Source organism: Amphiura filiformis, chromosome 18 (genome assembly GCF_039555335.1).
Source record: "Amphiura filiformis chromosome 18, Afil_fr2py, whole genome shotgun sequence".
Lineage (NCBI taxonomy): Eukaryota > Metazoa > Echinodermata > Ophiuroidea > Amphilepidida > Amphiuridae > Amphiura > Amphiura filiformis.
The window spans coordinates 492173-509154 of NC_092645.1; the positions used below are offsets into that span (position 1 = coordinate 492173).

General features: G+C 39.1%; 1 protein-coding gene across 1 annotated transcript in view; it reads right to left on the reverse strand.

The window, feature by feature from the left end:
* The window catches only part of LOC140139725 (glucose-6-phosphate 1-dehydrogenase-like), a 49702-nt gene extending 36132 nt beyond the window's left edge, over window positions 1-13570 (reverse strand). Inside the window, exon 1 of the mRNA XM_072161431.1 lies at window positions 13382-13570. Within this exon, the coding sequence (XP_072017532.1) occupies window positions 13382-13393 (12 nt within the window). The 5' untranslated portion in view covers window positions 13394-13570. The remainder of the gene's footprint in view (window positions 1-13381) is intronic.
* Between the last annotated feature and the right edge of the window lie 3412 nt (window positions 13571-16982).

A 16982-nucleotide genomic window follows, 5' to 3' on the forward strand; every position in this document is an offset into this window, starting at 1 on the left:
GGCTATCAGTGTACCAACTCAGGCCCCTGAGGCTGCTTCATTTGATGAGAAACGGCATGCTTTGTATTTTTACATTTGGGCCCCTGGGGCCTGTGACCTTGACCTCTGGGGCCAAGATGGGCAAAGGATAAATCTGACTGGGGGTAGGGCCCATAAGTGTACCACATATGGGCCCTGTGGCCCTTGTAGTTTTAGCGCTAGCCTTGACAGAATGTTGTGTTTGATGGAGGAAAAGGAGAAGGAGAAGAAACCATAGAATGGCAATATACCCGTTCATGCTTCGCATACGGGTATAAGAAAACTCGCTTCTGATGTGGTAGGTGCCTGAAGTGCTACTGACACAATTAGTATCAGATATGTGGTTACAGGTATTGCATCGACGGCGATGACATGGAACAGTACCACACGCTGAGCTGTCGGTAGGATTGAGATAGGAGTGAACAAGCCGATCTTTAATGTTCTTATCTCTACGATATGATATCATGGGAGATTCAGGAAATATTTCATTGGTAGAATGGTGGTCTTGAAGGAGTTTCCAATTTCGGATGATGATGTTGCTAACGGGTACGGTGTTGGGATGGTATGTTAATACCATCACTGGACGGTTAGAACCATTACGGGGTTGCTTGATACGAAGACATTCGTCTCTTGTGATGTTCTGGAAACGTTCGACGGCTGCTGTGGTGACATCGCGGGGGTACTCACGATCAGTAAAGAAATCAATCATCTTGGTAGTTTGCTGATTGAAATCGCCATCATCGCTGCATAAACGTCTTAAACGTAGTACCTGTGAAGATGGGATAGAATCCTTACATGATCTGGGATGAGAAGACGAATATGTGAGATATGAATGTGAGTCTGTAGGCTTGTAGTGGATTGAGGTAGATAACGAGCCCTGGTTAACACTGATGGAGATGTCAAGGAAAGTAACCTGAGTGGTAGATATATCCCAAGTAAACTGAAGAGCGGGATGGAATGTGTTTACAAAGTTCATGCATTGGAGCAGATCCTCCTCACTACCGTTCGCGATGCCCAACATATCGTCGGTGTATCTCAGGAATAGAATGGGCTTAGTACCTTGGTAGCGCGAGAAATTGTTGTTCAATAAAACCAACGAAGATGCATGCGTATACTGGACCAAGTCTAGAACCCATTTTGACGCCACGTAGTTGCAGGTAGAACTTGTCGTTGATTTGAAGCAATTGAGAGTGAGTACTAACTCGGCAAGACGGCACAGTGCGTCGGTGGAGGGATTTTTCTCGGATCGCTGATCGAGAAAGAAGCGTGAGAGCTCGGAGTCCTTCATCATGAGGAATGCAAGTATATAAAGACTTAACATCCATAGTGAACAAAAGAAGACGTTCATCATGTATATCCAGTTCATTGAGTATCTGAAGAGCGTGTGGGGAGCAGGGGTGGGGAGTCTCTGACATAGGTTGGTAGAGACTCAACGATAGGTCTTAAAATTTCATCCAAGTACTGTGCGATCCGTTCAGTAGGGCAATTACATGCGGATACAATAGGTCTCCCGGTGTGCCAACTTTATGGATTTTGGGTAAGAGATAGAATTTGCTCGTATGCGTGGCAAAGGGTTGATGAGATAGGTGGCAGCATCTGGAAGTTCGTTAGAGTTGACCAATTCGTCAATAGTTTCCTTGACAAGTTCTTGGTGGTCTTCAGTAATGTCACTATCTAGCTGTTGGTAGGTCGAAATATCCGATAATTGACGCCCGCTTCTTCCAGATATAGATCTTTGCGCCATACCACTATTGCACCACCCTTATCTGCTGGCTTGATAACAATGTCTGGATTGTTGTGAAGAGATTTCAAGGCCTTATCTTCTTCTACAGTCGTGTTGCGTCTCCTATGAGAATGCTTGAAATCCAGTTTGTTAATGTCGTTTTCACATTTGTCGATGAAAAAGTCAAGAACAGGTAACTGACCTTCTTTTGGTGTGAAGGTAGACTTCACTTTCTGCAGAGTATCTAGATAACTGGATACTGGTTGGATATCGGTACTATCATTTGATTCATCATCTGTATCGTCATCATCGTTCTGATTCTGTGAATAGAAATGGGCCTTTAAACGGAGTCGTCTGTAGAATTGTTGTGCGTCTTGACGAATCTGGAATTCATCTGTAGAATTGTTGTGCGTCTTGACGAATCTGGAATTCATCTTGACGAATCTGGAATTCATCTGTAGAATTGTTGTGCGTCTTGACGAATCTGGCACACACTCATCCACCAGATTTCCATCATACTATCTGCAAGTGATTTTAACTTTATTTTGGAATGTAACACTTGAATATTGCATCAATGTGATCAATTTGTTTTAGGGGGGGGAATGAATATTTTGTGAAGCTTAGTACTTGGAACTTGGTAATTGTACTCGCCAACACACATGGCTGGAGTCAAACGGCTGTTTTCAACATTATTATTATAACGGCGATCTTTTCTTTTAGACCACCCGAGTTAAATAAGGTTCAAATAACGAATTTAGCAAATTAAACTTTCGCATCAACGTTAAACATGTTCTTAGCTATACAAACATACCTTTTATTTTATCGAACAAGCTTTATTTTGTTTCAAAATCCGTGTTTTTATCGCAATTTTTGACGTAAAAGAACTGAATGCAAAACCGGTGATGCAAACTTTAAAACTTTCGCGTAGCACGCACCACGAGCGCTTGATGTACGCTCGTTTTGACAGTGATTTACGCTCGCGTATCAAGCGCGTTTGACAGTATTTTACTGCATGGCGCAATTTTGCATTTATTCAAGATGGCTAATTTCTCGAAAAACACGATGTATTTTTCTTTAAAAAATTCCCTCATTTCACACATTCTTTGCCATTTTCCACTCATCTAATCATGTTTTCATGTGACGGAAGTGATGCTGATTTTATGAAGGTATGTTTTTTGCATTTCCAATCATTTTTGAATTATTTTTTGAGACAAAAACTTCCGAGCAGAATAGCTGTTTTTACTTGTTTTCAAAAAGTTGTTTTAACCTTGTTTTTTACCCCATAATTTCCCTCATTTATCGAAGCCCTGCCCTCCTTCCAATACATTAAACCTTGACTTCAAAGTGTTTGGCAACTGTTTAACCTTGATGCAAAAGTAAAACTTGATTCAAAAGTAATAATTTAGTCCCTATATAGCGAGGGTGGTCTAAAAGAAAAGATCGCCATTATAACATTCGCATGAAAATCTAGTACTATTTAGAACAGCGATGACAACCCTATAGGTCAAAATTGGACCGGCGAGAGCAACCTCTGGCAAAGCCTCATATTTTATGACTCGGGAGACTTACTCTTCACATCAAACACACAGTGCTCTCTCAATCTTCACAGCAATAAATGAATAGAGTGCAATCTACATGTGCCATCATAGCTTGAATTGATGGATAAGTGCCAAAAGGTCCTATCAGCAATAGCTGCCCTATAGGCATTTGACTATTTCTGCATTTGATATTGTACACATATGACACCTGGCAGCTATTGCAGATGGGCCAATCTTTGCACCAAACCTTTGATATTGAGGTGTTAGAGCAAGAAGTCCCTACCTGCAATAGCTGCCCTATAGGCATCTGACCATATCTGCATTCTATATTGTACACATGACACCTGGCAGCTATTGCAGATGGGGCAATCTTTGCACCAAACCCTTGATATTGAGGTGTTAGAGCAAGAGGCCTACCTGCAATAGCTGCCCTATAGGCATTTGACTATTTCTACATTTTATATTGTACAGTACATGACATCTAGCAGCTATTGCAGATGTGGCAATCTTTGCACACAACCTTTGATATTGAGGTGTTAGAGCCAGAATGACCTACCTGCAATAGCTGCCCTATAAACATTTGATAATTTTCTGCATTCTATATTGTGCAAAATCTCACAATATGGCATCTGGCAGCTATTGCAGATCGAGCATTCTTGCCCTAAACCCTCGGTACGTTCATTGAATGTGATAAGCAAGCTTTAGGGTGTGCAATATTGAAAGCTATTGAAAGCTTTCTTCTAGTGAGGAAATACTCTTGATATCATCTGCACGATGTGCCTCATAAACGCTAGGATTTCAAGAATTAGGATATAATAAGGGTGAGCATAACTGGTACCTTCAATCTTTTGCAGTCTGTACATGTAATTTGAATGTTCATTGAATGCGTTTATAAGTATTTCGCTTTAGGAAAAGAATATTGAAAGCTATTGAAAGCTTTCTTCTAGTGAGGAAAAGTTCTAGATACCCATCTGCACAATGTGCCTCAAGTGTGATAAACGCTAGGATTTCAAGCATTAGGATATAACAAGGGATGAGCATAACTGGTACCTTCATTTTGCAGTCTGTATGTACGTAGTTTGAATATGTTCATTGATGAGATTTGTAAGTATTTCGCTTTAGGATGCGAAATATTGCAAGCTTTCTTCTAGTGGGGTACTGTTCTTGATATCATCTGTAGGATGTGCCTCAAGTGTGATAAACGCTAAGATTTCAAGTATTACAATCTCTAGGACACAGTTCCTTAACCCAAATATGTTTCTACATACAAAGAATGACCTTTGCATGTTGGTCCTGGGTGTTAATATCATCTGTAGGATGTGCCTCATGTGTGATAAATGCTAAGATTTCAAGTATTACAAGATTTCTCTAGGACACAGTCCTTAACCCAAATGCTGTTACATACAAAGAATGACCTTTGCATGTTGGTCCTGGGTGTTGATATCATCTGTAGGATGTGCCTCATGTGTGATAAATGCTAAGATTTCAAGTATTACAATCTCTAGGACACAGTCCTTAACCCAAATGCTTCAACATACAAAGAATGACCTTTGCATGTTGGTCCTGGGTGTTGATATAATCTGTAGGAGGTGCCTCAAGTGTGATAAACGCTAAGATTTCATGTATTACAATCTCTAGGACACAGTTCCTTAACCCAAATGCTTCAACATACAAAGAATGACCTTTGCATGTTGGTCCTGGGTGTTGATATCATCAGCTATCATCTGTAGGATGTGCCTCAAGTGTGATAAATGCTAAGATTTCATGTATTACAATCTCTAGGACACAGTTCCTTAACCCAAATGCTGTTACATACAAAGAATGACCTTTGCATGTTGGTCCTGGGTGTTGGTTACAAAAACTCATGTTCCACAACTTGAAGACAAAATTTGAGCTTTGCTTGATTTATTCTTGTAGATATATACCATGATTGGGAATGAGATCATAATGGTTCATGTACACTTCCCACAATGCATGTCTTTCATAGCAATTTTCTGTACTGATTTGCTATCAATAGAGACAAAAAGTACCTCAATGAACAGAATATGCAGATCTTGCAAAATGTTTATTTCTTGACTATCATCGTAGTGATTACCGAATAGGGTGCAACTCTACTACTAGTCGTATTATAAGACTGCCCTACCCAACCCTAAACCCTAAACCTAAACTCTATAAACAAGGACTGGACTCAAGTCTAGCAAGTTGCACCTATTCGGTAATTGTACCCTATCATCAGCCCATGTTTAGCTGATGTGTCTTGTAGCAAAGGATTCTGGGAAGGGTAAGATTTAAAAAATCTTCTCTGGTTCATGTAGTAAAATGATAAGGCCCAATTTCTACTTGGTCCCTGGTTTCGCATTACATGCAGCTTGAATTTTATGACTGTCGCAAAAAAAAAAATATGTTGCAAGTTTAATTTGTTAGCAATAATTTGCTTGCAAGTGATAAACATCTATGACCAGTTGGCAACATCAAAGGAATTCACAAAATGTTTTAATTTGGTGAGAAAACATAAATGATTGATCATGTTATCAAGTATGAATCAATAGTACCTGTACACAATAAAATGTATTAGGTATATTCGCATCAGGGGTAAGCAGGGCCGGATTTATCATTGGGCCAGATGGGCCCGGGCCGAGGACCCCCAAAATTACCCTGTGCATGTTCCTTTTTAGCCCCTAAACACAATGTGAATCAGAGCACAAAATGGGGTTACATTGCTTCGTGCACACTAGCCTTACATACATGTACAGTTGTACATAACAAAATTCACGCCAAAACTTGGCCTCGTGAGTGCACATACATTCCTCACAGTCATTAACGTCAATCTGGCTTGAAATGTTGGGAGGGGGGTAACCGGCCAAAAATGTTTACAAAGTGGCTAAAATAACAAACAAGGCGGTTCTCGAACCACGAGTCTTGCCTGCTTTTGCGACAGCCTGCTTTTTCAATTACTTTTCAAAGAGGTAAATGAATTTGGCGATTATCGGCTGGGCACGATTATGTGGCTGATGGTGACTGTACCCACCAAGTGTCATGCCCATGCAACAGTTTTTACTAATTTGACCTCAGATGACCCCTGGTGACCCTGAAATGACCTTCCAAAAATTTTGCTTTAAATGTTGACTGTACCCACCAAGTTTCATGCCCATACAACAGTTTTTACTAATTTGACCTCAGATGACCACTGGTGACCCCGAAATGCCCTTCCAAAAATTTGGCTTCAAATGTTGACTGCACCCACCAAGTTTCATGCCCATCCGACAGTTTTAACTAATTTGACCTCAGATGACCTCGAAATGACCTTCCAACAATTTGGCTTTAAATGTTGACGGTACCCACCAAGTTTCATGCCCATCCGACAGTTGTTACTAATTTGACCTCAGATGGACCCCTGGTGACCTCGAAATGACCTTCCAAAAATTTGGCTTAAAATGTTGACTGTACCCACCAAGTTTCATGCCCATCGACTGTTTTTACTAATTTGACCTCAAATGACCCCTGGTGATCTCGAAATGACCTTCCAAAAATTTGGCTTTAAATGTTGACTGTATCCACCAAGTTTCATGCCCATACGACAGTTTTTACTAATTTGACCTCAGATGACCTCTGGTGACCTCGAAATGACCTTCCATAAATTTGGCTTTAATGTTGACTGGACCCACCAAGTTTCATGGCCATACGACAGTTTTTATTTATTTGACCTTAGATGACCCCTAGATGACCTCAGTGACCTTGACCCACTAACCAATACAAACCGGTTCTGTCTCGGGTCAAGATGCACCCACCCACCAAGTTTGCGGCACGTGCGACTCATAGTCTCCGAGAAAATAGGCGGAAAGCAAACTTTAACCAAAACTTTAACCAAATTTGTCACATACACACACACCCCCACCCCTACACACACGCCCACATACGGAAAAGTGATTATATAGTCTCCTGCCTTATCAGGCGAGACAAAAATGGGTTATTTTGCCAAAAGCTGGAGGGGGACACATTCCCCTGCCACCCCGAGATTAACACCCATGCTCACAGTGCGTTTGGGGCCTCCAAATTTTAGCCTGGCCCAGGGCCCCCAAAAATGTAAATCCAGCCCTGAGGGCAAGGTAAAGTCATGCCGAGCAATGTTGACAGGCCTAAGTGTCCATCTATTATTGGCGTTTGGGCATGCCCCCTTTTAATTTTGAGCTGAAATTAAATGAGGTAAAATAAAGAAAATATGCAAATCAACTCATCAATATTCATAAATATGCAAATAACATGACACATAACTAGTTTTCATTATCAGATATGCCCCTTCTATTTCAATGCTTTAGGGACCGTTCACAAACACTTGTTGGGGGCCTGATGCAAAAAGGGGGAGGGTTTTTTTTACCCTCCTAGGGGGGACTGAAAAAAATGACCACAAATTTTCCTGGGAAAATTGAGTTTATATGGTTTTCTATGGGGTTGACCTATAAATTTTCATATGTCAAAAAGGGGAGCCCTGAAATTTTTGAGATCTGTAAAGGGGGGCCCAAAAAAATTTCGCGATGAAATTTGTTTGCATCAGGCCCCCTGTAACAAGTGTTTGTGAAACGGTCCCTTATCACACCAATCATGCAGCAGTCACTTTTAGCAATGACATACTTTAACTCCACTGACGTGGTTGTAATTATATCCTTTTGTTAATCAAGAACGTATGAAGTGTTAGAAAACAACAACATTTGACAATTTGATGATTTCAATGTCAATAGATTTTAAACATTTGAAAGTAAATGTTGGAAAAACATTGATATTTTTCAATACATTGAAACATGAAACCTTAATTCTGCACACACAATTTTAATACAACAACAGAATCAACTTACCTGTATTTACCGGGTTTATTTACAACAACCTTGTCTGTTTCATGCAAGCATTGGAAAAGAAATGACTTGACTTTTTGGACATATTCTCATGGAATGACAAATAAATGCATTTACGAACACGTTGCTAGGCAACTTAAATCAAATAAAACAGCATACGGTCTGTCCATATGACATTAATTTGCTCTTGAGAAAGCACTCTGAAGCAGGATGCATTAAAAAAAATCCATAATGTACGATTTCCATCAAACTTGTAATTTTGTTATTCTTTACCAAGAAATTATGAAATGATGTAAAATAATTTAACTGTCAGGAAGATTTCTGAAATAATCTCAGCCATTTTACATGAAGCTCTACATGTGACCAAATTTTTAAACAGGGATGGATAAAAATGCTGGGGGGTGGCAACATATTTTTCAAGTTGAATGTGTACAAAAATACAAAGTGTTTTTTGTCATGACCAGGCGCGATATGTGAGTATTTTGTTTAGAGTATCAAAAATAGCAAAAATGGGATAGACCTTAATCGCACAGACATTACTCGAAAAATGTACTAAACTTGGCACAAAGATGCCGACAAAAATCAGTTGAAATGAAGGTAACGGATGTGTACTCAATAACTCATTGGTTTTTCTTCAGGTCACTTTACTGATTCGCTACCAGCAGTTTTAGGTAAGTTCGGTTTTAAAGGCCTATTTAGTGATCCAAACGAAAGTGTAAAAAAAAATAATTAAACTGGGTATAAATTGCTTAAAAGTGCAGGATAAGTCATAACAATTGTTATTAGCTGTTTTTGAAATGAAATATTTCGCAGAAAAAGAGGAAATTAGCAATAATGACCAAGTTAAAGCCCCTCCATTCTACCGGTAGTGGTAGCTAATTTCTCTACTAGTACATAAAATGTGCTATTTTGTAATACGGCTTTCAGCAAAACCACTAGCAGGCTATTTCAGCACAATAACATCTATGCTACTAACAATGGTGCAAAAAATGAATTTTGATTATTTTTCTGATTGAGCAATCAAATAGGCTTTGACTTTGAGTGCACATCCTGTTTGATACACTTATTTTGACAAACTTCAATTAGAATTGAAAACGTTTGCACTTTTTTGTCAGTTTTAGTGTACATTTGTCATGGTAAAGACATTTTGGGAGCTGGTCTGCACTGAGGACTTTGTAATTTTGCCCCCCCCCTGGAATTTTTGACCGGTACATACTACACTGCACAACAAATGTATCCTGTATCATCCCATCAATGGTAAGTGGCCCCTCTGAGCTATTGAAGTGTCACAAAACATATTTTAAATCCAGGCAAAGCTTAGACCAAAAACAATTACTATATTTTGCTGTCAATTCTTTTTAAAAATTTGGAAGAAATTTAGAAATTAATTTTTGTGTTAAATCAGGTCATTTTAAAAAGATTTTTTTCTGTATTTTCAAGAAATTTACAACAGGCAAAGTTACAATGTATGAATACCATAACCACCCGGGTATAAGGCCACCTTCGGCTATAAGCCCACCCCCTATTTTTCAAAACATTCTGGGAACAAGGGTGCACTCAGGTATAAGCCCAGTACTATATTTTTTGGCCAAGTTCTTAAATCAAATCAATGCTTTGCTCTCATATTTAAGAACAAATATAAAAAAATGTCAAGTTTATAATTAAAATTCAACACTTATAATTTTAAGAAATTAACATAGATGATAGAAATTACTGGTACATTGGGCATATACAAATGGGGGGTGATTGTTCTTATTTTTAATTTCAAGCACTTGCCCTTCCCCGGTTATAAGCCCACCCCCATTTTTGAAGTGAAATCTGCCATCTAGGGGCGTGGGCTTATACCCTAGTGGTTACGGTAGTAGCTGATCATCAACCATTACAATATTTTCACAACTTTAAGATCTAGCATCCAGGTAACATTTGATAATAAATTTAAGATAGCATAAGTTTGAAGGAAAAAAATGCTCTGAACTAGAAAGAGCAGCAATAAAAAAAAATCTTATCTTTTATCTTTATTTTTACAATTTCAATGTGCAAAAAATGTAGCCATCTGAACCAGGAAGTAGACATGCTAGGACCACAAATCCTGTTTCAATAGAACAGGAACTAACTGTATATCAATGTGCATTTTACTGGGCTCATGAAGGTCACACCAGATAATAAGTATTATGATAGTAGCCAAAAAGAAAGGAAAAAGAAAATGGCGAGTTTATTTTAAGTATACCGGTACCATGACTGGGGGGTCATTTTCTCACATTCATATACTTTTACTGCACCCTGATTTTATGTATAGGGGTGGTGGAGGTGGGAGGAAGCAATGATGACCCCATCTTAATTACTGTCAGCTATCAATAATATGAGATGGACAGAGCTTGCTTGGGGGGGGGGGTACTCAAGTTTTCGCTGAGAATTTGAAAGTGGACCCATAAATATACCAATTTTCCAAGAAATTTGGACCCATTGATATACCAAAAGTCAAGATTTTCAGCCAAATTTAACCCAAATTGTTGTAGCTTTTACAAATTTTCACAAAAGTTTTTGAAAAATTTCGAAATTTTGGCTAGATTGAGGCAAAATTGGGCTATTTTTCGAAAAAATTGAAAAAATTAATAATTAAGGGAGGGCCAAGTTATTATGAAATTCAGTTAATTTACACTTCAATTTATGCAAAATGATCAATTTTTATTATGTTATATTATAAAGCCAATGATACCGTACTGCAACTGCCATAGAAGGTACCATATTGTAATGTTTGTATCTTAAGCTTCCCATAATGTATTTTCTTATTTCAATTTTCGGCACTGATTTGCTGTCTGTATAGTGCAACATGGGTCAAGTGTGACAACAGGTACAGCAAAGCAGTGAGCACATCCAGATCTTGCAAAATATGTTTATTTCTTGACTATTGACTATCGTCAACATGAAAACAAGTGAACATACAAATGTATTAAAGTAGGCCTAAATAAATAGTGTCATGATAAAATGAGGTGATATGCATTATGCTGCAAAGGATTCTAGGAAGGGTGAGAATAATGTGCGATCTTCTTTGACTTGATGTCATGTTTCTTTTCTGTGATCTCAGACAGGATTGTAGCCAGTGTTGCCAAACCTGCAATTTAGTAGCCCAATTGGGTGACTGCTGAATATTTTCCCTGACTTTTGACAATTTCTGCCCCGTAGAAATTTGACAACTTTTCAACATTGGCTCCTGCAACTTCTGCTAGTGCCCTGTCCCATAGAAACCAATAAGAGAAAAAGTAGGCACCTTTTTGATTATTTGACCCTCGATTCAGGCTAAAAGTTGTTTGGCAACCCTGGTTAGTGGTTATAAAGTTTTCTACACTAGTTTGTGCCAGTAGGCTGTAACCACCGCTGGTACTCAATCAAAACTATTATGCTTCCTTATCCAAAGTTGCGCAAATTATATTGTATGATTTTTTACTGCCAGACAGTGCATAAATGACCTTATTTTGTTCCAAAAATAGCATTGACATCATCATGTTTCATTAATACATGCTCAGTTACAGACCTTTTGTTTCCCAAATTTCTTTTATTTTAATCTTCCTTGAATCCCTTTTTTCCCTTATAATTTGTTTTTACTTTTCCAAATCCTGCAATGATAAAAGTATTCCCCAGGGACTGTCTTTTGAAATTTGCAGTGAGAGCATTGAGCTCTACTGGAGTCTTCAAGGAAAGCGGTTTAAAGCATTTACTATAGAAAGTAAGGAGAGAATGGTCAACTAAGGAGAGCTAAAAATCACTCTCCTATATCACATTTAAGGAGTGCAGTACGAGAGCTATCCTCAAAAGGCAGTCCCCGATTCCCTCCCTTTTGCCCATTAACAAAATTTGCATGGGGCCCGTTCAGCGGCAGGTAGGGGGACTAGATCATACTACTATGTACAGTGGAAATTCCAATTGAATGAACACAACCTGACAGAGCGTGACAATTTTTTGCACTGTGTGATGTATGCCAGCATGTGCGTTACCCAGGCACACCTGCACAGTCAATACAACCATGTCAACACATTGGTTGTAGTAATTCTACAAATTTAGAACGTTTGAGGACTTGTTCTCAAGTTGTAGATACTCCCGGCTCCCGTAGGGTGCCTCCAGGGTTTTATTTCAAATGGCAAGTTTGCATTAATTTTAGTAAAATACTCACTTTAGAAACCTGTGTCACTGATGTATGACATCTGTGATTGCTCAACTTATTCTACACATCAGCTTTTGTCCAAAGTCAAAGAAATATTTAAAAAGATGATTTTTGAGTGATTTTTATGAGCAGCGAAAAGTTCACTCCACGACTATGTACATGTGAATATGGTGATGAATGCACGCTGAATCGTGGCGACACATATACGTAGCTCCTTGGAACTCACGGTTGGAGCCGTGAGTTCCAATTATTGGAACTACCAGGCTATGGCACTTCCTAGTACAACTTGAGTATCCACCATGCTCAAAGTTCAAAATTTGTAGACGTAATACTATAGACTTCAACTGATCCAGCGGCAAGCGGGTATTTATTTTCAGAAGGACAAGGTCCTGCACATGCTTGACGTAGCTTGACGTTGCGTGTATATACGCGATGGATGGTTAAGGAATAAAGGAAACTTGTGCAACAGATTATAAATTGTTAAGGAAATCTGCAAAACAATATTTGCATGCAGACAGAGACAGCGATCTTTTCCTTTAGACCACCCGAGCTATATAGGGACTAAATTATTACTTTTGCATCAAGGTTTACTTTTGCATCAAGGTTAAACAGTTGCCAAACATTTTGAAGTCAAGGTTTAATGTATTGGAAGGAGGGCAGGGCTTCGATAAATGAGGGAAATTAAGGTGGTACTACACCCCTTGATCAATTTGTGACTATTTTTGTATTTTTCTCAAAAACTAATAAAACACTGGTAACAAAAGTTATGTATATTATAGGGGCAAGGAATCCAGTTACTTCACTGGAATTTCAGTGACTCAAGACAAGTGGTTATTGATTTATTGATCAAATATTGGGTTTCCCTCATTTTTGACTGTAACTCCACAACAGTTGTCCGTGCTGAAATAAAATTTTCAATGCAGTAGTTGTAGTCCTTGCCCCTATAATATACATATCTTACTTGTCACCAATGCTCTATAATTTTTGAGAAAAATGCAAAAATAGGCACAAAATTGGCCAGGGGTGTAGTACCCCCTTAATGCAACCAACATGACCAATGTAAACAATTACAATGGTCAATGAGTTGTAAGCTTACCTGTTCAGCCATTTTTGGTCCTATTCCTGGCAAGATTACTTGGCTTCCTGTACTCACTACGCAACCTATGATAATATGCACTCCAAATCCTCAGCTGACACAGCCTGCTTCAGCAATGCAACCAATATTAGTTGGACAAAACTCGAACTGATGTTCCATGCATCAGCACCAAAACACAAGTGAAGTGACACAGCGTTTCTGTTGTGGCTCTCAGACGAGGCCAGACAGCTCACTGAATTGAGGCGTTTCCAGGGCAGCTAAAATTGCAGAATGAACAATTTACTATCCCTGAATAAATGAAAAGTGGACAAACTGTATCAATTTCGAAAATTTGTATTTCTTTATGATTTTTAATGGTATTAATGTATGCAAAAATTGATAATTGTTAATATTAGGAAAAATACACGAAAACAAGATGATCAGATGACCTGACTGTGACAGCCACACCCTGCCTGCAAGCGCAGACGAAATAGCGCCACCAAACAAACCCGGAAATAAAAAAATAACAAACCCGGAATTAAGAATTACGAAGAGGAGTTGGATGAGGGCGTGGTCGTCACCTGAAAAATCAACCTGAAATCAGCGGCCCTGCCGCCTAAAAATGAACTGGAAGACCAGTGGCGGCACCAGGAATTTTTTTTTTTCGGGGGGTGGGGGGAAGTGAATTTCAGGGGGAATTGACGAAATGTGCTCAAAATTGCCGCAAAACATGGAAATTTATGTGGTTTTTTTTGCCTCAAAAGTGGGGGAGGGGGGGAAACTAGGGTTCAGGAAAATATTGCGGGGGGGAAATCCCAGACAAACAAGTACCTAGACCAGTGACTTTGGTTAAGCAGTGAAGCAGACACTGCTTATAGCGACTTTGACAAAGCGCATACTCGGACATAAGCAAGCAGATTTGTTCGCGTCTATGGAACATGTTGCATGTGCCTTGCGGCGATAATGGCGCAACAATCGCATAAGCGAAGCGCGTCTTTCTCTCCAGACATTAGCGCTTATTTCTCGCGTCCGACCACCCGACCAAAATCACCTTGGATACGAGGCTTCACCTACTGCATGGTCAGGAATGGGCACTCAACGGTCTAGGTGATGTCCATGGGGGAAATCATAGACATACCACCTAGACCTATGACTGCCCATCCCTTACCACTGCGCGGGAGGTGAAGCCACGTATCCAAGGTGATTTTGGTCAGGTGGTCGGACGCGAGAAATAACGGTTCATGTCTGGAGAGAAAAACGCCGCTTGCGTGATTGTTGCGCCATTATCGCCGTGTCAAATGCAATAATGTTCGTGAGACGCCGAACAAATCTGCTTGCTTGCGTCGGTATGCGCCTTTGTCAAAGTCGCTATAGCAGTGTCTGCTTCACTACGCCGAACCAAAGTCACTGGTGTAGGTATTTGTTTGTCTGGGGGAATGCCCCCTTGCGCCCCCTAGCGTCGCCAATGTGAAAGACAAGGCTTGATGGGACTGACGGGACTTGATGTGCAGGGGGGGTTCGCCCCCTCACAGAAATGAGGGACGGTAAAAGTGTCCTAAATGATAATGGGACAAAAAAAAATCATTTTTAGTTTATGGTACAAAAGCGTCTGAAGCATCGGGAAAAATTTTGCCATATTAAAACTAAACTGACGAAATATGGTGCAAATGAGTGGAGAGGATGATTGTATGGACCATCCCCTTGGCAAAATATTGGGGGGTTTATCCCCCCACTGGATCTACGTCACTACGCCTATGGCATTGTCAGTCTAGGGGGGCACAAGCCACAACGTCACATCAGTATCGTCCCTATTTTCCCTTTTCTTTTCCCCTCACCTTCCCTTCTTTTTCGCCTCTCCTTCCCCTCTCCCTTCTTTTTCTCCCTCTCCTCCCCTTGATTCTCATTTTTCTGCTTCTAGGTGTCTTGACTTGACTTATAAGCACAAGAGGCTGTGCCAATTAAAGACATATATCTTTAAATATTATACCAATAGGATGGACGGAGTTTAATAAAAAAACATAAAAAAGTTCTACCTCCACCCTCATATCTCAGGGGTCATTCAAAAAGTTCTACCTCCACCCTCATATCTCAGCTTCTGCAAGTAGTAGCCCCTTCACTTTTCCATGATGATAACCTATGGTTTAATATATCTAGATTTTAAATCTTTTTGAAATTTTGTTTTAAATCTTTTTTCGTTTGTTGTAAGCGAAGTAAATATTAAACCAGGATTCAGGACCACTGAAACTGAGAAAATCTGTAGGCCCTACATATCTCCACAAAGAACACAAATCTATATACCAAATTGAAGTTACCATAAAGTACAATTTAGTCCTTTCAGATGGCTTAAATTGAAGCTGACATAAGGAAAATATTGAAAATTATGTAAAATGATAACAAAATTTGCACCACTCCAACATTTAACATAAACCGTTGCTTTTTAGCAAAGAAAAGATATGAGCAGATAAGAACTGTAATCAAATTTAATATTTTTCTTAAAAGTGCCCAAAAGACATTTATGCAGAAATTGTCTGTATTGGAAAAAAGGGCGAACTGGAAGCATGGAAATGACACTTGGTAGTTAACCCCTTGGACACTACTAGTCATCTAACAGCATTTCTGTTTGGTTAATAACTTGAAATGCTCATTTCAACTGCCAATTATGACTAGGCTTTAAACTAATTATGGTCAAACTTGCATTTACAGATGATCTTATTATTACCCTCCATGATTGGTTCAAAGTTGGACACAAAATTCATTTTGGCCAATCAGCAGGTAGTTCTCATTATTTTTTTAACTTTCAGCTCTCTTTAAAGTCATTTCATACAGATGGTCCCCAAGCAGATTCTCATGCTCTGAATGACCATTTAGATAACAGTATAAATTAGATAAGTTTTTAAAAAAAATTGATGTTTGTTTCAGTTCATGCTAGTGGCATCATAATACTTGCATATCGAGCTAATCTCGTTTGAGGGATACACACACACTTTCATTTAAATGTTTTACACAACTTTTTCCTGTTTCGGTATATCAAATCTTCGGTATATACAAAAATCTGGAAAAGGTATCAACATACATTTGGAACCAAAGTGTAGGTGACATTCCAATGTATAATTTTGCCAAGTTTGAAGAAGCTACCATTTTAATAGAACTAAAGTTATAAGAGTGGAGGTAGAACTTTTTGAATGACTCTGGCATGCACCTTTCATAACAATGACACAATAATGCAAATGGGGGAAATGAGTATTAATATTCCCCTCCCTTAAATTTTTTTTAAGCCCAACAATTTGAAACTACCCTTAGTGCGGATTAAAGTAAAAAAAAAACCACCTTATTTGGCAGACATTGGCGAGTTGACATCCTTTACACTGACCTGGGTGGGTCAATTATGTTACTGCCAAAAAAACCCCTGTATTTTTTGTTTTCATTCACAAGCATGCTTTATACAACCTTGTATATGAGTGATCCCCCGGATCCATAGTTTAGTGGTCCCCAGGATCCATAGTTTGGGAACCCCGGTTGGGAACTACTGCATTAGATAATCCGATGTACACAATGATTATATGAATGAAGACACATCATGGATTTGTCACTTGGTACTCTTTAATTTACAATAAAACTCACA